This window comes from Podarcis raffonei, chromosome 12 (genome assembly GCF_027172205.1).
Source record: "Podarcis raffonei isolate rPodRaf1 chromosome 12, rPodRaf1.pri, whole genome shotgun sequence".
Lineage (NCBI taxonomy): Eukaryota > Metazoa > Chordata > Lepidosauria > Squamata > Lacertidae > Podarcis > Podarcis raffonei.
This window is the reverse complement of record NC_070613.1, coordinates 43,496,882-43,520,133: the sequence shown is the minus strand read 5'-3', so window position 1 is coordinate 43,520,133 and position 23,252 is coordinate 43,496,882. Positions and strand designations below refer to the sequence as shown.

At 40.2% G+C, this 23,252-nt stretch overlaps 1 protein-coding gene across 8 annotated transcripts in view; it reads right to left on the bottom strand.

Moving 5' to 3' along the window:
- The window catches only part of RBMS3 (RNA binding motif single stranded interacting protein 3), a 752,431-nt gene that overhangs the window by 60,730 nt on the left and 668,449 nt on the right, over positions 1 to 23,252 (bottom strand). For all 8 annotated transcript variants that reach the window (XM_053409861.1, XM_053409864.1, XM_053409862.1 and 5 more), the window contains 2 exons: positions 21,666 to 21,712; positions 4,788 to 4,884 (listed from right to left, as the gene is read on the bottom strand). In XM_053409861.1, the coding sequence (XP_053265836.1) occupies positions 4,788 to 4,884; positions 21,666 to 21,712 (144 nt within the window). The remainder of the gene's footprint in view (positions 1 to 4,787; positions 4,885 to 21,665; positions 21,713 to 23,252) is intronic.

The window sequence follows — 23,252 nt, the reverse complement described above, 5'->3', positions numbered from 1 at the left end:
TGTTCTGAGTCAACGTACACACAAGAGATGTACACACAAACAAGTGTACTACTGACAGAGGCTTTTGGTGTTTGTGATAAAATTTATTGGCTTCAATCAAAGCAATATATTACAGAGTTAGACAATTAAGGGACAGTTTTCACATTACATAAATGGGCTTCCAGGAAAATCAATCAACTCAAGAGAATGATGGCTAGCATTTACTCTGGAATAATTAGGATGCTCTTGAGCAAGAAATGTGCACATCCTATGTTGACCAAATCCTCTTTAAATTAAAAACACAGTTCAAAAGTTGAGAAGCATGATTCCTAAGTAACCTAATTAAATTCTTATTGGTAGGAAGTTAAAAGTTCAGTAGCCTTTCAGAAAATATTCCAGTTTCTCAATGAATACTGTCACCGCCCTTAGGTCATAGGATAAATATTTTTCAAAGAACAGCTAGAAATATAGGAAACTGTCTTATATCACGCCTATAGTCCAGTGTTGTCTACTCAGAAGTGCACTGTACTCACTGTTTGTTGATCAATTTACAGAGCTCTTACTATAACACAACATACAACAGAGGAACATGATTCTAGAGAGCCTGAGCAAACCGTGTTCCATAAGGGAGATGATCATACTCCCCAAAGTATGTCATTCATGTCAATTAGAAATCAAGCAAAATACTCTGGTGACATTGCAGCTTTCCCATTCAAGTTGTCTGAGTCAGTAAGCATCAAAGTTCACTCTGACTATTGCTCTGACAACTACATTTCCTTTGGTGGCATTTTATGTTTCAGATTTCCCTAGCAATTTTGCATTGTAGAAGTGATCATAGAATATGAATAACTGATTACAAATAAAGTAAAGTAACCACAACTTGCAGTGTGTGTGTGTGTGTGTGTGTGTGTGTGTGTGCATTCCACAAAGGCTCTTCTTTTTTCAAATATTGATTATCAGCGTTTAGGACTACAGGATATCAGGCGCTTGCCACCAGTTGGTATGAATTCTCATAAGGGGATGATCCATTTTCAGGCAGCGGTAAAAGTGATGATTTCGAAATAATCGGCAAATACCACCAAGTGAATTTCAAGCTTGGCTAGGAAGCATTGCCACTTGGTGATGAGAAATGGAACTGCACGCTTTCTTTGAACAGGAAATTTCCTTTCCAAGTTCTGTCTTTGCTAATTCATTTGAGAAGTCTTCTACAGAGGAAACAGTCTGCGCCCTTCTTTTTGCCTTTGTGGATTTTCATCCATTTAAATGTATATCTCAAAAGGCATTTAAACATCATCTTCTGTCTTCCTTTCTTGAAAAAACTTTAAAACCTTTTAAGTTTACACCTATTTCTTCTGGGTCGTGTACTCATTTTTCCCCTCTCAGTTTTGTTTGACAAATACTTTCCCCCTCATTCCACAGAATCTGTTTTAATTCCTCAGATGTTTCAGAAACAAAAGTTGTTCCCCTGTTTCTGCCCATTGTGCTCCGTATCTTATCTACCTATTTCACATAAAATTCTTTTGCTTTTATGTACTGCCATAACTCCTGAAACATCCTTAGGCAGAAAATTCAAAATAACTTCCCTAACCTCTTTTGAATAACCCATATTTCTTCACTGCCTTTATTTGTCATTATCAGACTTCATAACCACCAAAGCTGCAAGATTTGTATCTTACCTGCCCGCCTTCCCTAAAAACAAATTAGAACTTTTACGCTATATATTCCCTTGTGTTCAGCCACCTCATCTATTCCTGTGACTGACATCCTCTTCTGCTGACACTTTTGTTTATAAGAAATCCTACTATCTCTACCTCTAGCTTCCTTGCATTTTCTTCAATATTATCCTTCCTCTCCAACATGGCACTGTCCCTCTGATATACTTAGAAAACACAATCTCAACAGAATCATCTGCGGCTAAATAACAGAATTCCCTTGAGGAAACATATGGTACTATCTCTAATATGAATAACATCCAGAGCAGGCTTATGCAGTTCCGTAGTACATGAGGCTGCCTTTGAACATTGCAGTTGTTCAATACAACAACCAGACTACTCACCAGAATGGATTGGCCAACCCTGTGCCCCCCCCCCAAAATCCCACTTTCTACCAAATGGACTGAATACTTCCTCCCAAATGCTTCAGCTGTTCAGTGAAAACTATATTTGGTATTGGGTGCAAATGCTGTAGTTTCCACAGAACAACTGAGGCACCTGAAAGGACTGTTCATGGTTTTCATTTCAGACTGTAGAAAAGAAAAATGTTTGTCTCATAATTTTTAGAGCATTATAAACAGACAAATTTGTATTCCGAACCAGGTAACTGTGTGAGCTTTGTCAGCCTCTGTAATTGGACCCTTCATTGGCCTATAAACGTGGGACCCTAAGTATATTAAAGCCCATCTATTAAATATGCTTATCTATCTATCGACCATCACAATTTCTGCATGAACTGAACCTGAACAAAATCAGTTGTCTCCTTTAACTCAGTCCCTCAATATTTAACTCCTATTGCTCACAACTGATTTATTTATTCTGTGGTGTTTCTACTCTTTTCTTATCTGATACATACCTGGTGATGGCCAGTTATTTGTATGAACAAAGCCATTTATATGCTACACATTAATAAGGGCCATTTGATTTGGTTTTGCATGTAGGAAAAGGAGAATCACTGGCATACAAGTAAGAAAACCAGAATATAATCTAGGAAAGGGTTACCTTTTCCTTTTGTTCAAAGTGGCTTTTGTCAAATATGCTTTTTTTTAAGGCAGTATGTGCTTTCATACTCAGGGATACAAAAAGCTAACAAATCTTTCTACGCTCAACTAATAAGCATTTCCATAATCAAGTTAAAGTTACATAAACCCATTGTGTGCGAGACCCCTGGTGAACAAAGCATATTCTACAATGTGCTATTATTTCTCATACCATACATAGGGCACATAGATCAGTTAAGACAGTATCTAAAGAAATGTGAGAAAATGTTGCAGGACTGACTGATAAAGTGTTGAAGGTAATGTAAAACATAGTATTCGCTTTAATAGAGCCAAAATGTGTTAGTTTGGAAGAGAAAACTTAAATTGCACTGCCACCTATTGTTATGGGTGAACTCGCATGGAGAAGAAAGAACTGTGTGAGGTTCTAGACTTGCCTCTGGGCACATGGTGTTGAGCAAGCTCCCTGCACTTGAAAATCATGAAGGCGGGGGAGGTGCCTTTCACTCCCATGGGAATGGTTTCCTCATTACTAGGCTCCCAATCCAGACTGGGACCCCCTGGATGGTTCCATTCAATATGCCACTTGTAGTTTGGCCCTCTGTTTCATGGAATTAAAGGTAAATGTAAAGGGACCCCTGACGTCGTCATCTCGCTTTATTGGCCAAGGGAGCCGGCGTACAGCTTCCGGGTCATGTGGCCAGCATAACTAAGCCGCTTCTGGCGAACCAGAGCAGTGCACGGAAACACCATTTACCTTCCCGTCGGAGCAGTACCTATTTATCTACTTGCACTGGCGTGCTTTCGAACTGCTAGGTGGTCAGGAGCAAGGACTGAGCAACGGGAGCTCACCCCGTTGCAGGAATTCAAACCGCCCACCTTCTGATCGGCAAGCCCTAGGCTCTGTGGCGCCACCCACGTCCCTTTCATGGAATTAAGGAGCCATGAAAAAAGAAAAGTGCAATTCTCTGGTAAGAGCTATGCAGAATGTTTATTTTAAGCAGTGACAGAAGTTGTTGCAGGAAATATTGAACAAAATGTTGCCAAATTAAGGCAGCACAGTAGTCAGGGTGGAAGATACCCTTGGGAGTAGGGAAGCCCAGAATACATTATGTTGATAACACAGGAAACCTTTTTAATAAAAATGTTTATGATTGTTTATTACAGCTCGCCACTTTTTTTCTTAATGCCAGTCTTCATGTGTGGTGGAGTAGTTAAGACTGCCTGACTAGGACCTGGGAAACCAGGGTTCAAATCCCCACTCGGCCACAAAGCTCACTTGCCTTGGACCAGTCTCCACCTCTCCGCCTAACCTACCTCACAGATTTGTTTGTGGGGGGTTAAATGAGGAAGAGGAGAATCCTGTGCACCACTTTCAGCTCCTTGGAACAAAGGTGGAATATAAATGCAATAGAATAAATACTGTGGTACCTCTGCATGCGAACAGGGTCCGTTCCGGAGCCCCGTTCGCATCCAGAAGCGAACACAACCCGCGTCTGCAGGTCGCAATTCGCCGCTTCTGCACATGCGTGTGATGTCATTTTGACTGTCTGCGCATGCGCGAGCAGCAAAACCCGGAAGTAGTGCGCTCCATTACTTCTGCGTAGCCGCAGTATGCAATCCGAAAATACTTATCCCAAATCTACTTCAACCCAAGGTATTACTGTAAAATCAAGTTTTTAGTTTATGGGTACTTTTAAAGAGAAGTACATCTCACTGGGCAGTTATAACAAACACAGAGTGAAGCGTTAAAACCCAAAGGAGACAAAATATATTCTGGCAACCTTCTACCCACGGCAAAAGAAAACATCCTATGTGTGATCAACTTTGGGTAGGACTGACTGAAAAAAACAACAAACAGAGATTTATCTGAAAAGCTTGTTGAAATATGAAGAATGCATGGTAGGGGTATTACTTAAAATACACCTAGATCCTGAACGCACTAGGAATTTTAGAACAAAAATGCACATATATTTTAAACGCTACCAAAACAGTTTATATAACAGCGTGACTAAAGTGTGCAGCAATTCACCATGCTGACATGCAAATCACAAAGACTCACTTAGGGACATGTGGGGCCCATGCAGTTCCAACATACCTGATATGTAGAGACAGGGGAAGCAGCAATGAATGGCGTGATAGATGTCTGTGGAATCATGCGGTTTGTAGCAATGCTGTACGGTGAGGAATAAAATCTGCAAACAAAAACAAAACAAAAGGAAGAGTCTTGAGGTGATGGACTGACATGCTGCAATGAACTGTTTTTCATAGCAATTAACAGCTAAACACAAACAGGAGTCCGGTTCCCCACCCCACAAAAAAAGAAAAGAAAAACAGCAACCCAGTGCCTTTTTCTTTTCACATGTGTTGGTCAAGAAGCTGGGAACAGCCCTAACTGCTGCAGCTCACTAGATCCACCACAGTAGGGTGCAACACACAGCTGGGCCAGAGGTGGCATGTATTGGCTGTAGCCTGAATCACTGACACAACACCCACCTGCATCTAAGTCAGGCTTAGGCAAACTTGGCCCTCAGATGTTTTGGGACTACAACTCCCATCATCCTTAGCTAACAGGACCAGTGGCTAGGGATGATGGGAGTTGTAGTCCCAAAACATCTGGAGGGCCAAGTTTGCCTATTCCTGATCTAAGTTGATTGGGAAGATGAGGGAAGAGAGACAAGCAGAGGCAGCAACAAATGATGGAGGTATAAGGGCAACATTATCACAATCTCGGAAGCAACCAAGAGAGTTGAGTAGAGGTACATTTAAGGCACGGGTTGCTAAAACAGAAGTGGAGCATCTGCACAGTACTGGGCAATGGAAAGGATGCCTATAAAATGTTGGCTGGTGATTAAAACTCAATGAAGCTTCCCAAGAACCCTTAACAAATGGCGTAATGGATTTGTCAAGTTGCTTCAACCAACTTGAGCAGACTTGAGGCTCTTAAGTAGTTAGACTGCTACATTTTTCTGGGCTATAGACAAGAACAGTCGGTTCTTTGGATCATGGCCATGATGTTGGGAGAATAACAAAGAGAGAGAGAGAGAGAGGGAGAGGGAGAGGGAGAGGGAGAGGGAGAGAGGGCGTTTATTTTATTACTCAGGTTTCCAGCAACTTTAAAGTCAGATGCCAGCTAAAAACTACAAACTTTCAAATACAACAGAACCAAGACCTACAAACTTTCTTATATAATTCACTTGTTGCCTGCGGTTCACAACCCAACTAACACACAGCCCCTTTGGGGGGTAAATGGGATGGGAACGTTATGTGTGAAATATAAAGAGAATGGAGGGTGCCATAGTTTGATTGATTTGCAATCCCAATCAGATAGAGATGGATAATTAAAACTATCTATTAAATCATTCTTGACATGGGAGCAGAATTAAAATATGCCTTCCTACTCTGCTTCTTATGACATCAACTCCAACTGTAGAAGCAAAATGTGTTTCTTTCGGGGGGTGGGGTGGGGGTTATTGGGTTGTTGTTTTTATTTTGATTATGTCTCCTGTGGTTTTCTGTTTTGATTTTATTCTGTGAACCACCCTGAGACCTCCAGGTATATAAATTCAATAATAATAATAATAATAATAATAATAATAATAATAATAATATGGCAAGGCGTGACCTGTGCATATGTGAGAGGCTGAGAAAAGAATGTGCTGGAAGTTCCGCAGGGCATCAATGGCTGTTTCTGTTTGAACCACTCGCCTATGATACTGGAAATCCCTCGCCCCAATGAAGGACTGGGATAGCTGCACAGCGGTACCTCAGGTTACATACGCTTCAGGTTAAATACGCTTCAGGTTACATATGCTTCAGGTTACACACTCTGCTAACCCATAAATAGTGCTTCAGGTTAAGAACTTTGCTTCAGGATAAGAACAGAAATCGGGCTCCGGCGGTGCAGCAGCAGCAGCAGGAGGCCCCATTAGCTAAAGTAGTGCTTCAGGTTAAGAACAGTTTCAGGTTAAGAACAGACCTCCGGAACGAATTAAATACTTAACCTGAGGTACCACTGTACTTGAGGAAGGGGAGTTTGCTGCTTCCCTCCCTTAAAACCTTAGCAGGAACTAGGACCATGCAGACCATGTATGACTGCGTAGCAGAGTTTACTCATCCACTTGGGGAGAGCACAGAGGGAAAAGCTGATGTAATAATATAATAATATCTCACCCATCTGGCTAGGTTTCCCCAGCCACTCTGGGCAGCTTCCAGCAGAATATTTAAAAAATGATGAAACATTTAAAACTTCCTGATACATGTATGTAGCAGTCAGGAGGACCACATTCTATGGAAAGTATTGGGGAAGAGATGCATCACAACCTGGGCTTGCTGTATGATGAATCATAGAACTGTGGTGTTGGAAGGGTCCCTGGGGGTCATCTAGTCCAACCCCCTGCAATGCAGGAATCCGGCCCACAGCCGTCCCTGGGTGGGGGGCTTGAACCATTCACCTTCTGGTTAACAGCCAGATGCACTTACACTTTGCGCCACCTGCACTCATATTTTGGCCTATTGCTTTGGAACTAGTAGGTGACTATTCAATGGAACTTTTCTATGAAGATAACCACTTGTTGACTACAACTATTATCATTAATCGAGTGATCTTCTGTAGCCACTGAACTACTTCAATGAAGTGCACTACTGCTTAATTGCAAGGACTGAACTATCAATCATAGAGAACTCTAGTCATGATTTACTGTAATCATTTGAGTCTTTTATTGAACTGAGCATGGTTTAATTACAGTTAGCAGATCTTCAAAGGTTGAATAGACAAAATAATTGAACGAATCCAAATGAAACTCACAAGTCTTTGTTCTGGCAACAGATGCATAATTAAACAACCTAATTATGTGCTGTATCAGTTGGTAACAGATTGCTAAACCAAGTTAACTGATGGGTAGAGGAAACAGCTCTGATTCTCAGTGACCCTCAAGGATCCCAGATAGAGATCTTTCAGATCACTTAACTATGTGATCCTTTTTAAACTGGAGATGCCAGAGGCCAAACCTGGAACCTTCTACGTACATGCAAAACATGTGCTCCACTACTGAGCTTTGATCTCTCTCCAAGTGTTGGTGATTACGTTCGTTGAGCAATAATGATTCACTAACTATTGATAGGAAATTGAGGCATTTCATCGTTTTTTTGTAAGAAAAGAGCAAAGGGGGTAGTTTCTCTTCTGAGAAAATACACTTTGAGGCTCAGGAGTAATTCCTGAGCAGTTCAAAGTCCAAACTCAAGGGGAATCTAGGCTATCTGGAAGAACAATTTCAAAGGTTTAAAAGGATTTGACATTCAGATGTCCAGCTGCCATTGGATTAGACTAGAGGGCTAATGCAAATTCAACCCATTGATGGACAATGGCTAGAGATGTTTCTGCAATCAGCATCTGCAGAAAGGAGGCTATTTTGAGGAAAATATGAAATGAAGACCTTTTTGAAATAAAAGGTAAAAAAATAATAATTGAGGTTTTGATAGGCACACACCCCTAAGCACTGATGATGTGTCTGAATGGGGGGGGGGAATGTAGCAATGAGACATTACCTATTAATTAAATATTTTTAGAATGACACTGGGTCTCTGGAAACAAGATGGAAGAAGCTGGTTGGGTCTTATCTATAGCTGAACAACATTAAACAACAGAGGACGCCCGACTGATTTTATACATTTGACCAACTTGCTAAAACAAGCTTCTCCCTCTGCTTTTGTTTCTAGCTCAAATAAGAAATTTCCTTCTAAGGATAATTAGCCTTTGTCAGTTAATTCTATTTCTATATTACGTCCCATTTTTTCCTCTGTCCTTTTCTTGAACTGAACAGCAGCTATACATAACAATAAATAAGACCTTGTCTGTGAACATCAAAGGACTAATCTGCCTCTAAAAAGATGGAAAACTGCAAGGCTAATGAGAAGGAAAACGTTGGTATTATCCGCCTCCATATTAAAAGAGGTGGTAGAAAGTCACTAAATTAGAGAAAATGTATTTGGCAGAGAACAAAAGGCCTATATAAATACTGTAAATAAATGAAACAAAACTTTAGCCTGGAAGAGTAGCTATAATGATGAAGGACAGGTTATTCTGGAACCCTGTATTACTTATTAAAACAGATGGTAGATTTATCTGTCAGTGAAATCTGCAAAAAATTATGATTCAAATAGCTTGATGACTGATTCCTTTGTCAAAATGTTTTCAATATAAATGTTTGTATATAAATTTTCCCTCGGCTCTTTTTGCTGGCCCATGTAGGACCAGCATGGATAGTTGGCCCTGGTGAATATTTGACATTTTCTCCCCTTATGGCTTTGATCTATAGGCTACCACTAAAACGAGGCTGCATTTTAAGCTGCATTTTAAACTGTATTCTAACTTATATTTTAATCAACTGGGTTTTTTTTTCCTTCTTCATGTTTTTACTGTATTTATATTCAGTGTTAGCCACCCTGAGCACGGTCTTGGCCAGGGAGGGTGGGGTATAAATAAATAAATAACTACTACTACTACTACTACTACTTTGTAATATGTGGAAACATTACAATGGGGGGGGGGGACTTTCTTTTGAATAGTCAAATTATGTGGCCCCATATAGTTCTATTTGTTACAATATTAAGGACCCCTGACCATTAGATCCAGTCGTGACTGACTCTGGGGTGTGGCGCTCATCTCGCTTTACTGGCCGAGGGAGCCGGCGTACAGCTTCTGGGTCATGTGGCCAGCATGACTAAGCCCCTTCTGGCGAACCAGAGCAGCGCACGGAAATGCCGTTTACCTTCCCACCGGAGTGGTACCTATTTATCTACTTGCACTTTGACGTGCTTTCGAACTGCTAGGTTGGCAGGAGCTGGGACTGAGCAACGGGAGCTCACCCTGTCGCGGGGATTCGAACTGCCGACCTTCTGATCGGCAAGTCCTAGGCTCTGTGGTTTAACCCACAGCGCCACCCGCGTCCCTGTTACAATATTACTAATGAATTAAGCTATAGCTTTCCTTTCCTTGGGACCACATCAGTGAGGCCAGGAGGTGGGTCTTGTCAACTAGGCAGCCCAGGACCTCCATACACACTTGCTGGGAGCCTGAAGGGCCTGCCCTGCTCCTCTCCACTTGTCTTGGGGTGAGGCCTGACAGGCTCCATAAAGGACTGCTGCTGCTGGACAGAGAGGGCTCTGTTTTTGTTTTTTAAATTGCTTTTATTTTTTTTACCTATGTCATTTTAAATTGTGATTGATATTGATGCTGTATTCTTAGTTTTAGGTTTTATGATTTATGTGGAAATTGTTTTCCATTTGGTTGTGTACTTTTTGATGTGTTTTATTTATTGCCTACGACTTTGGTTAAACAGTGGATGCTCGGGTTGCGAACGTGATCCATGCGGGCGGCACATTCGCAACCTGCAGCGTTCGCAACCCACAGCGCAGCGTCTGCGCACACGCGGGTTGCGACTCAGCACTTCTGTGCATGCGCAAAGCGCAATCTAATGCTTCTGTGCATGCGCGGCCGCTGAAACCCAGAAGTAACCTGTTCTGGTACTTCTGGGATTTGGCGGCCTGCAATCCGAAAAAACACAACCTGAAGCGTCTGTAACCCAAGGTATGACTGTATTGGTAATTATGTAAATCTTGTCATGCTGTAAGCCGCCTTGAGCATTGTTTTCACTATGGGAAGGCGGCATACAAATAAAATGATGATGATGATGCTCCTCAGAAAGCTCACTTCACTGCTGCTAACTCAGCGGTTTGACTTCAGCCCTGGAGGCGCACTCCATTGGCTCTTGAGACTGACGGATGCTAACAAATAAATCCCTACTGCACTCCAGTTCTCTTGATCACTTGATAACAAATTGTCTAATAGTTGACAATAATATATTATCCTTGTTGTTCCACTCTCAGTATGAATTGATTTATAGTCTAAAGGTAAAGGGACCCCTGGCCATTAGGTCCAGTTGCGGACGACTCTGGGGTTGTGGTGCTCATCTCGCTTTACTGGCCGAGGGAACCGGCGTACAGCTTCCGGGTCATGTGGCCAGCATGACTAAGCCACTTCTGGCAAACCAGAGCAGCGAACAGAAACGCCGTTCACCTTCCCGCCGCAGTGGTACCTATTTATCTATTTGCACTTTGATGTGCTTTCAAACGGCTATGTTGGGAAGACACAAGATTTACCCACCCTGGAAGAGTGGCAGATGAAGGTGATGGACTGTATGGAACTGGCGGAAATGACTGGCAGAATCCGAGACCAGGGAGAAGAGTCGGTGGAAGAAGATTGGAAGAAATTTAAAGACTATCTGCAGAAATATTGTAAAATTAATGAATGTTAAAATGATGTTGGATTGAAATTAAGTGGCATTAGCAACAAGGCCAATAAGAATATGTAAAAATGGACTGATAATGGATGAAAATATACAGTTATAATATGTTAAGATATAGAGTTAAGATAAATGAAAGAGGGTAAGGATTTGCTGAACTGACTATGTGAACGAGAATACAAAAATGGGAGGTGTGAGGAGGTCAAGGAAACAAGCAAACGAGCTTAAAGATATGAAAAAAAAAGGATTTGTTTTTAACTTTTTCTACTTATTTCTCTTTGGTACTTTGTATTTTCTTTTTTTTATGTATTTTTGTATTTTCTGTATTTTTTTCTTTTTTTTCTTGTCTTCTTTTATTCTGTTAATTTTTGCTTTTTGTAAAATCCTAATAAACATCTTACAAACTGCTATGTTGGCAGGAACAAGGACCGAGCAACGGGAGCTCACCCCGTTGCGGGGATTCGAACCGCCGACCTTCTGATTGGCAAATCCTAGGCTCTGTGGTTTAACCCACAGCGCCACCCGCGCCCCAGATTTATAGTCTACATGCATCCAAATACATAATTGTGCGAGGGTGGTTTTTTAACAATTATTAATAATATTTTTTTTAAAAAAACCACTTAATTTCCCCCCCATTTATTTAATCTCTAATAATATTAATAATAATAAAATATGCCACCCATCCGGCGGGGTTCCCCCAACCAAAGAAACAATCAAAGAACTAGAAACTTCCTTAAAAACTTTGTGTGGTTATTTATTAATTACATTTATTCACTGCTTCTTAAGAAAAAGCCCCAAAGCAACTTACAAATTCAGAATGCAAAGATACCATAAGCTGCTTATAGAATTTCTCAAGAATAACTAGACATTGCTGCACAAATACTGTCTGAAAAAGGAATTAAAATAGTCCATTTACTAACTAATTTGGAGAGGTGATATAAAAAACCAGAATCTTAAAAGCCAAATCTCCCTGAGAGATGAGGATTTTAAAATATGGATTATATTTTTGCCAAGAAGAGGTGGCCACTGCTGATTCCTTAATACACAGTGATCAAACTAGTTTATTAATAGAAGAGATCTACTAATATAGTTTGATCAATATTATCAATCAGCTACACTTTTTCTAGCTGCAGAGAAAGAATATGACTAGGTTGAATGGAATTATCTGATACATAAATTGGAATTATTTGTTTTTGTTTGGGGTTACCACTATCTGTAAGGAAGCCTCTATTAAAATATGTGCTAATACTTATCAAATTTCTCTCTCTTGAGGCAAAGGGCAGGTATGCCCATCGCACTCATAAGTGTTTGCACTGAGTATTCAGCTGTTTGAAATAGCAGTAAGAAATAATGCTAAAATGTGGCGGTAGGAAAATGTATGTTAATAGTAGCGGTAGTAGTAATTTATATATTGTAAATCTGAGAAAATAATTCTCTATGCAGATGACATATTGTATTCAGTGCAGGACAAATAACATGAAACATGTACCAAACCATATTTTATAACACATGCTATTTTATAACATTTATATTTCATAACATAAAAAATAATAATGGTTGTAACAAAATGATAAACACCAAGTCTATTTCCAGATTCCATTAAAAATATTCAGGAGGTCTAAATTTGTGGCTGACTCTAGATCTAGCAGAATTGACAGTGCCTGGTGCATAAAGCTTGCCCTTTCTGATTAAATTTCTACAGGATTCAAATAATTATTGTATTTTAGTGCCAAATCAAACAATCTCACCTAACACATTCAGGACCTTTTCGGTGGTGGTTCCCTGTTTGTGGAATGCCCTCCCTCGTGAGGTGCATGTGTCTTCCTCATTATTGACTTTCAGGCGAAATCTGAAAACATGTATTGCCTTCTATTAGTGGCCGGGATCCTAATTTTTTTTCTTTGTAAACAGAGGGAACCTCTTTTCAGGAAGGAGAGTTCCACACAAGTAAAGAGTCCTTGTGTTGGAGCAATTCTCATTAAGTTAAAAGTCACTCCTTCTGTTCATGAACTGAAATCTCAGGATCCAAGCTACGGAATCTGCACAGAGATGTTTCTATTTGAAAAAGCTATGGTTTTGCAAAAATAAAATATTTAATGGAATGTAGTCATTTCACACGGTGATTTACTGAATGGAATTATGTTTTCCACTTCATAAAGTGATTTGTGTTGCCATGTGCATGCAAAGTGAAGAGAAATAAAGACCTCCCCAAAACACAGGTACAGTGGTACCTCAGGTTAAATACTTAATTCGTTCCGGAGGTCCGTTCTTAACCTGAAACTGTTCTTAACCTGAAGCACCACTTTAGCTAATGGGGCCTCCTGCTGCTCCCGCGCCGCTGGAGCACTATTTCTGTTCTCTTCCTGAAGCAAAGTTCTTAACCTGAAGCACTATTTATGGGTTAGAGGAGTCTGTAACCTGAAGCGTATGTAACCCGAGGTACCACTGTACACAAAAATCTTCTTTGGTTCCCATATTTTCATTTGTTTTTTAAATGATATTTATTCAAAGTTTCATGAATACATAAGTATGAAAAAAGAAAAAAAACAGAAAAATACAGCAAAAAAAATAAAAGAAAAAGAAAAAACCAAAAAAGAAGAAAAATACAAATCTCAAATTACATCTTTTCATTTGCTTATTTCTTGAACCTCCTCACACCTCCCTTTTTGTATTCTAATTTAATCCATTATTCCAGCAAATTCTTCCCATATTTCTCAATTTTAATTTAAATAATTTATCTTAACAATCTATCTTATTTATTAATTCAACATATCTTTTCCATCTTTTAATATATTCTGTTATTCAGTTTACCTTAATTTCTTTAACCTTATCTTATCTTACAAACCTTAAAATTTCAAAATTTAAACCATATTCATACATAACTCCTTAAATCTTTTTTACTAAAGCCAATTTAGTTCCTTTCCAGCATGTTCCCTGATATTTCATTAATGTTGCACTAATTCCAAAAATAAAAAGATTTTTTTCTTGATATCTCTAATTTTTATCCAACGTCCCTTCTTCCTGGTCTCGGGTTATGTCAGTCCTTTCTGACCATTACATCCAGTCCATCAATCTGGTGATCTTATGTCCGAGGCCCTTAAGTCTCTTCTAGGCCCCTTCTGCAGATTTTCTTGTTCTTGTTTGTGCTTACGCACTTCTTTGTCTTTTGTTGATTTCTTTCGTAGTTTCTCTCCTTTCTCCTTGGGGAGTGGGTCTCCGGAGGATTCCATCCAATAATAATTTCCATTTTCCTTCATCAGACTAGCCCATTCCCCACAGTCCCACTCCCCGTCATCATCTTTGTAATCCAAAAAATAGTTATCCGAAAGATAGTTGTCCACCTGTTTCATAGTCCCACTAGAGTTAAGAGCTTCCTTGACTCCAAAAACTTCCAAACACTCTCCAAGTTCAATCTTCCAATGCAGTGGCTTTTGCTCCTGCAGGACTTTGGGTCTCTCCATTTGTGTTGCTTGAGGTGTAATCGCAGCCTCTTCCTTCCTCATCTGCCCTTGGACTTGCCCTGTCAAACCAGATTCCTGAATTGGTCGCTGTATAGCTTCTTTATCCTTATTTCCTGTTAAATCATATTCACTGGCTACAGCATTCATCAAGTCCAACTTTTCATTCATCAAGTTCATTTTCTCATGCAGCTGCTCCAGCAAAGCATTTGTCATGCCAAGGGCAGACACCAAACCTTCCTTCCAACACATTTCTGTTCAAGGTCAAACGGCTGGTCCCACGATCCCAATCTTGCAGCTGTAAGGTCTCCAAGTAAGCCGCAACAACCAACTGACAGACTCCCTCTAGGGGACACAATTTCTATTTGTATCCATTTTTAAAATGTATCCAACAAAGGAGATTACTTTCGGTTTTCAAATACTTTGTTTCTTTAAAATGCAGAAATGCAGAAAGTAGCGTCGAAGTTAATTTGTTTCTCTTTTTTTTTAACTATCTGTCAAAATGTTCCACTTTCAATCAATGGACGTCTCAAACAATTTCTGTCCAGACACCCCGTCCCCAGGTTTGGGATGATGGAAACTTAAATTCCTTTACTCTCCTCCTGCAGGATTAAACAGTCAAATTCCCCCCCCCCCTTTTCTCCTGCTTCCAAGGGGGTTTTATTGGTTGTAGATGCAGGAAATTTCCAACTTTAAAACAGTTTTCCAGGCTATTAGATTGCAAGGTCTTTGCTTCAGTCTATATACAAAAAGCGGAAGGCGGACTTCCTGTTTAAACCTTCCCGCTTCGTTGCCTAATTCACAAATTTTACAGATTTCTTGATCCAATTTTCCGTTTTTACTCACGGGTACTTGATTTAGAGTCCAATTGTCATCAGGAAAAAGTCAGCGCTCTCCGGCGATGGCTGTGCGGCTTCCCTCCGTGGAAATAGCAATCGGTTCGCAGCACCGCGCTGCTCACCCCACTTCACTCCGGAGCCCCGAAAAGGGGTTTCCTCGCGAGTAGGGGAGGCGCTCTTGGTGCTCTGCCGAACCCCACGTTCCCAGGCTTCTCCGCCTGGGATTTCTAGCGGGTCCCCGCCTTCGCCGCGACGGGAAGACCCAATTTCCACAGAGCCCGTTCCTCCAGTCGGAGGAACTCCACCATTCGTCGTTGGTGCTAACCCGGAAGTCCCATATTTTCAAATTAGATCATGCATTTATAGTTAAGGGGGAAATATGGTCATTGGTCTAGTAGACAAAATGTATACATTATTAATGATATTGGATACCACATCCCATAATATTAAAGAGGACAAGAAAGAGCCTGCCCTCCAACATCTCCAGTACAATTTGAGAATGGAGTTGAAAACAGTCTTTCGGGAAATTGCGAGTTAAAAACATAAAGGAAGGTGATTATAAAACACCAGCAACATTTGAGTCCATGTATGTTAAGTAAAATTTAAATAAGGATAGCTGCTGAAGCTAAGAACATGTTAAGTCAAATTTTGTTAATATGTATTTGGACTTCTTCAGCTAACAGCCTATATTGGATAAGACATTTAAAATGTAATTTAAGAAGTTACAGGATAATATTTACCAACAGATATTGTTCTGATGCTTGTGAGGCACCTTCAACAAATGAATAACTATAATTTGGAAATGGTAATATGTTTACTTACTGCAGCATGCATATGCTGCTGAATATTGGGGTGGGATTGATCAGTCACCATTGCTGGATTGGTTTTTCTGGATCTGGGATCTTATATATAGGCCTAACGTTATAATCATATACACACTGACTTGAGAGCATAGTCATGTCTAAGACTGCACTGTAACGATTCAAATGAGAGAACTCGGTGGGACAATAGGTTTATTCAAAGATGGAGTTTATTAATCACTTATTAGAACTACTTGAACGACAACATAAATTTATATAAGCTTGTCCCTGATACCCTCCTGATTTTTTTAGACTATACCTCCCATCATTCCTGACCATTTGGCTGAGTGAGTTGGAGGAACAAACCTCTTGGGAGAGGCTGGTTTATTTTCTCTTGAAGTTTAGAGCTTACAGTTAATTAAAGTAAGCAATCGGGCATTTAGTTGTGTTGAGATGGGGACAGTGGCAGGGAGAAAAAGAAGTCAAAAGTAATCTGACAGAAATTTCATTTCAGTAATAAATAAAAAGTAAGATTTCAAAATATGCGTGACAAGCATACTAGGCTCTGGGAAGGGGTGGAGGAGAAGGGGAATTAAAGAAAACAGCAATAAATTTCTGTTCAGTACTGTCTACACACTAAATGCTTGACAACAAATGTCTGTGGTTTTAGCTTTCAAACATAGCTGGGTAATATTTTGCAGGTGTCCTATTTATGAGGTAATGAATGAAGAGATAGGAACATTTTACACACCACTGGTGCTCTTTGGTCTTCAAGCAAGAGTCTTTTATTTTTTTAAAAGTGGGTTCTGAATGCATTTATATTTCATTGGCTCACCAGGAATATTGGCGAGTTCTCTCTGTTTTATTAGCACTCCTGTGTTGGCCACTAGGAGCGGACACTGGTTCCCTGACAAATTTTGGTTTTAAGTACATAAACAAAATGAAGCTAGAGATGTTAAATGAAAATGATCAGTACAAGATTATAGTACTGGGATTTATAGGGTACTCAGTTTGAAAATGAAATAAATGTAAGTAAGCCTGCAAGTAACCGGAACTGTGTGTTTTTGCTCTTTTCTGTTCTAATCCTTTCCATCACATGGGCAATATTTTCCCCTAAGAGGTTAAAAACACTGGCACTTAGATGGATGCAATGTAGATGAAAGACAGTAGAGGGTAAGAAAGTATACAAAGAGAGAAACGTCCTACTTGAACCTCCCAATACTCCTACCTGGGAATAAGCTCTTCGTGAATCACATTTGATGCGACTTTTGCAAAAAAGGCTTGCTTAAGCCCAGGACTTGATAGGCAGCTAACCATTTCCTTTTCAGTTAAAGAGAAGCAGTTATCTAAATAGCATTTAAGCCTGGAAAATACATACTCAAGCAACAGCAAGGAGCAAAACACACACACGCACACACACACGCACACACACACACACCACATGTCTCTCTCAGCTTTCATGTCAAGGACTTTTCACCGTAATAACTTGCAAATGCTCTCTTATAAGACTTAAGATAAAATAGGTATTCAGACGCTCATGCAGCTTCCTAAGCTTTCAGGAGGAGAAGACAAGGTTTTGTTGCTTAAGGAGAATTCAGCGGTCTGGTAGGAAGGACATGGTACTTGGACATAAACAAGTTTTTTTCCTTTATTCATTTCCTCTTAAAGAATTCATCTTTTTTTCTCTTCCCTCAATTTTCCATAACTCTAAGCCACCTTGGTTGGGTTTTGTAATTTTTTTTGGCATTGAAAGGTGAGGAATACATACATTTTAAAAATTCTTCCTCACTCACTCGTAATTATTTCTACCAAGGAATGTTTAGAAATCCCATTTCAGACCAATGGAGAAGCAAAAGGATCAAAAGTTAATTCCCATTATCTCCTAGGTTGCCTGTTTTTTAGCTTATACAATCTTCGTAAGAAGTTAAGAAGACATCCGAAGAGTTGGCACACTGGAACCCTGTCCTGTCTTTCTGGTTTCTCCAGAGCTTTCTAGTCCAAAAGAAAGACAACTTACTGCCCTCTTCACCTGCTGCTTTCTTAGCCTTAGCAAACCTCAAAAAAGGCTCTCTTCCATCTCTCACAGCAGCTAACTGCTCTGACCTTTGCATATTCTCGTCTAACACTGCTTCTGATTGACTCCACCAAATCTCACAAGATCATACAAGATCATACTCCACCAAATCTCACAAGATCATACAAAGGGTGTGGGTGACATTTTTCTAGCCTAAGGACCACATTCCATTCTAGGCAAAGCTTTCAGTGGCCACATGTCAGCGGTGGGCAGAGGCAAAAGTGGACAACCTTTGTAAATTTTACCTTTGTACAGCAGGCTAATTTTGCACACACACCTCTCTATTCTCCATTCAGGTCAGCAAGCAGCATTATAGGAGTTCAAAGACATGAGCGTTTATCAAGACACTCAAAACTGGTTTCTTTTCTTTTTAAAAAATGTATTTGATAAGAAAAACAAATAGAATTCTCTAACTTCCAAATGTAAATTCTACCTTATTGCTAGAAGTGTATTGTTCTTTTATGATGTAAAGTTATGCTTCATGCTCTTAAAATGTTGTAAGCTGCTTGGATGTTCCTTATGTGGCAAGTGGCTAATAAAGTGAATAAATAATAGTGAGGAAGATGATAATCTTAGCAACATGAGATTTACAATTCAAGCAGCTAGTGATAAATACATCTTTTTCTATATCCCAAACTGTTCTACTATAGCAGCATTTGTTATGCTATTACAGTAGTCCTAACTACAAACATTTTAGCTATGACAATATTGCTTTCAAACATAAATAAATGCCATTTTCCAGATAAACCTTTAGACCCCAGTCTCTCTTCCCATTACTCTACCATCATATCCCCCCCAAATTGTCTCCTAGTATTCCTCCTGTCAGTTCTGTTATCACTTGCTCCCACCCTCAACATACCAAAAGGGGTTTTCCTCAGTCAGTTCAGGGAATGCTCCCATGTCAATCAAGTGTACAATTCAAAATTACCTCAAAAAACAAGGCATCCATTTTCAATCAATCACAGACCAACTAAACAACAAAAAAACAAGCCCACGAGATGTTACTACTGCCCCAGAAAACACTTCATATTTTTTTTTGTCACTTGAGAATTTCATAATTTTACATCAATAGCAAGAGTAAGTGCTCTGTTTCACAAACACCAGCTGGATGTCTAAATGCTATGAGAACTTATTGGACCTGGCCCAGGACATTGTTAGTATGAAACAATGCAGCTCACCTTCTCTGCGATACATGCAGGCTCTTCTAACTAATAATGGTTTTACTTGTCTCTTTTAACGCTCAAAAGGTTTTGAAATCAGGAACACTCAATATCAGTTGAAATTGGCATCCAGACGCATAATCCCAATGAATTAATAGACAAGAAAATACTCTAGTTCATAAAATGTGTTGTGGGAGTGTAAGGTTCCTTGTATGGCAAAACAGGAAAAAAGGCATAATGAATTATTTTTTAAAACCCAGTAAGTTCCACAATCTGACATGGCAGACTTTAAAAGCATGTGGCTAGGGTGGCGCTGTGAGTTAAACCACTGTGCCACTTGGGCTTGCCGAACGAAAGGTCGGTGGTTCGAATCCCCACTCCCGTTGTTCGGTTCCAGCTCCTGCCAACCTAGCAGTTTGAAAGCATGCAGTGCAAGTAGATAAATAGATACCGCTGTGGCGGGAAGGTAAACACCGTTTCCGTGCACTGCTCTGGTTTCACCAGAAGCGGCTTAGTCATGCTGGCCACATGACCCGGAAGCGGACAAACACCGGCTCCCTCGGCCTTTAAAGAGAGATGAGCGCTGCAACCCCAGAGTCGTTTGTGACTGGACTTAATTGTCAGGGGTCCCTTTACCTTTTATACGGAGTAACACACCTGACAGGAGATCATTTATTTATCTGTAACTACACTCCACAATCATAATTTTGTTCTTTGATATACTAACATCTTTGGTGTATATACACAGGCTACAAGGACAGATTTACAAATGTCCTTAACAAGATAACACCTGGTTTACAACAGAGTTCTTCAGGACACATGGCTGATAACTAGCAGGCAACTCACATATTTCAACGTCTACATCACAGAAGGAAGCCACGGTTGGGAAATGCATCATCGTTTCTTCTATACAGGCTGTATTTCAGTGCCAAAAATTTCACTACCACTATGTCTTTATGAAGTTGTACAACGCCAATGCCTCATATTTATCCTCAGAAATAAACATTATCTCCTTGCATGGCATGCCCATAGGTAGTTCTGACAAAAAGCTCATGAACAATATCCCTGGGCTAACATAAAGCTTAAGTATTACCAAGCATTATTACATTGGAGGCTTTCATTGCCGTGATATCAGATTAGAAATGAGAAAGATGAGTTGGAGCCAGCAAGTCTGTTTTACAATAACCATGCACAACCCTTTCTGTGGATGACAAGGCAGGGAAAGATGTCATCCGTCAAGTTCTCTAGAGAGGGCTGTGTGAGAGGGAGCCTGTGAGACTGCTGAGAGGAAAGAACAATCATGAATCAAAAGCCCAGTACAACCTCCAGTTTCTTGGAAATTCAGAGGAGAAATTCTGAGGCAGGATTCTGGTGATGAGATCTGGTGATAACCCTGCTTGGAAGTCACCAACCCATGCATGGAAACAAGCAAAAATGGCTCCCACATACATGTATTGTGTATAAATAATAAATTATAAATCATTATTATAAATTATTATTATGATGCCTACTTTATGTGCACATGGAGAATCTCTCTCTCTGACAGAACGAGAAGCCAATGTGAACTGCGATGTTGTCATGGAGATTGTCCACACAGGAAAATGTATATTATTGAGAAGCTTACAATTTTATCTCAGTCACTCCCCACGAATGGGAGTACTTGAACTTTCAAGGGAGCCATTGCTCCAGAGTAAAAAAATGTTTCTCTTCAAATGAGTGGATCTTTCTCCAGGAGGGTGGAGGATGGGCTTTGGGACATTTGCTAGTTTTTGCCAGAAACACCTTTAAATGGTTGTTTGGAAGTGTAAAATGCACTGATAAACGCTGCCTGACAAATACCAAGAAGAAGAAGAAGAAGAAGAAGAAGAAGAAGAAGAAGAAGAAGAAGAAGAAGAAAGACCTTTGGTATGAGGGGCATTCAGGGGAGAAATGATCCTTCCCTAGTCCTGAAGATAATTTGAATATGTATGCTTCTTGAGTGAAGGAACTAGGCATACTGAGGGAACTATCTACTGCCAAAACATATCTGCTGTCAGGGAAAGAGAATGACTCCTTCTCCAGAGAACGTACAAACCTACGTAAATCTGCAGTTGCCAAATGGATATGAGAAAAGGCTTCACAGTCAACTAGATGATATAAACAACAGGATGCAAAAAGGGGAAAAAAGAAAACTAGCATTTATGTTTGACAAGCTAGCTTAAATTTGTTTTCAACAGCATTTTTGTGGGTGACTTGTTCTTTAAATGATTTTTTTTTTTTTTGCTGCTGGAAACCAGTCGGGGGCAGGGGGAGATCATGGTGCTGTGTAGTATTTTTTAAATAGTAAAGTATATGCTACTTACCCATTCTGAATAGCGGCCGTGGGGTCATATGTCAAGGCCATGCCAGCCTGTACACAGTTAGGGGGGAAAACAGAAGGTTACTCTTTTTATATCACACATACACACAACAACCAACGAAAAAGGGGAGAAATTAGAGAACCCACTATATAATCATTTTTTCCCATTTTTTGACTTAAATTGACTTTTAGTGCTTTTTAAAACTTGCATTCTATTGATGTCAGTTTCGTGCTGTGCCAAACGCTGCTTCTATTTTCACAAAAGTCTTCATTCACCATAAAAGAGGCATTGTTGTTTTTTTCTGTCTCTCTTGCCGAGAGCGGAGGAACTTAGAAGAAATGTTGTGGTGTCTGTGTGCAGGTTGTGCTTCACAAATGTGAGGGGTGCCTGGGTGGTCTTTTCCCGCTTTGAGTTAAAACAAAAAAACCCAGTGCATGGCTCTTTATAAAACGGTATATCGTGGCCCACAAGCCCTCGTTGGCTGACAATTTCAACCCCCAATGTTGTGTGACTGTTGTTGGACTCCAATTCCCATCAGCCACAGGCAGTCTGGTCAATGATCAGGAATGATGGGGTTGGACTCCAGGAACATTTGGAGGGTTGCAAGTTGCAATTTTTCTCTGGAGTTTATGAAAGTCCCATTTGTGCTTAGAGGGGTTTGAAGTTCTTTGTACAAAGCTTATATCCCAGAATCCCCATGTGGCTATAGAATGGTCATTCTAGGAAGCAGCGCCAGAATGTACTACGTTATATGAGGAGCTCATAGGTGCAGGGAGAGACCTCAGGAACTGTGGTGTTTTTTTGTAACGAAGTAGAAAACTGACCATTTGGCCACTTAATACATTCAGTAAGCAATGCTCAAAGTTCTCTCCTCCACTCTCATTGCAAACCACTTTGATTCCCCTTCACCCTCTTGAATTGCCCCCAAAGATGGAGGTGAAAGATGCAACACCATGTAGATATTTTTATTCTCCAAGAAATAGGATACACTTGCCCGGTAAATGTGTTCTGTTTATTTCCACTGATTTGCAACTTCTGTGCTGCCTGTTATTTTATTTTTCTTTAGCTGAATGTGTCAAGCATTTAAAACGCTCAGTTTAGAGCACATGATAGCATTGGAGACTTTAATCCTGTTGTGGATCAGAGCCATAGCTAGGTGATCTTATGCCCCTGGCAGAACCATCCAGATTGCGCCCCCTAGCCATGGACAAATTAACTCGTCTTTCCACCTCTCCTCCAACCCCCCCCTCCACCCATTCAATTCCTCACACACTTCACCTTGAAATGATTTCTTTCACAGAAAATCCAATATTTGTTTTTTTTAACCAATTTTGAGCCCCCCCTCGCCTGCACCCCTGGAGGGGGCCTTTCTCATCGCCCCCTAGCTGCAGCCCTGCCCCTTATAGACCATGACTAGGATACAAACTACAACAGTTAAATGGTGTAAAATGTAAGTTGGTTCACATTTATTTCCTTCTTACAGACAAATGATCAGTTACTAAACCAGCAAAACTATGTTGAGACACAATAATTATTGGGCCTGGCCAGTTATGTTCAGTGGTACTGTATTGATAACATTACCCCAATGAC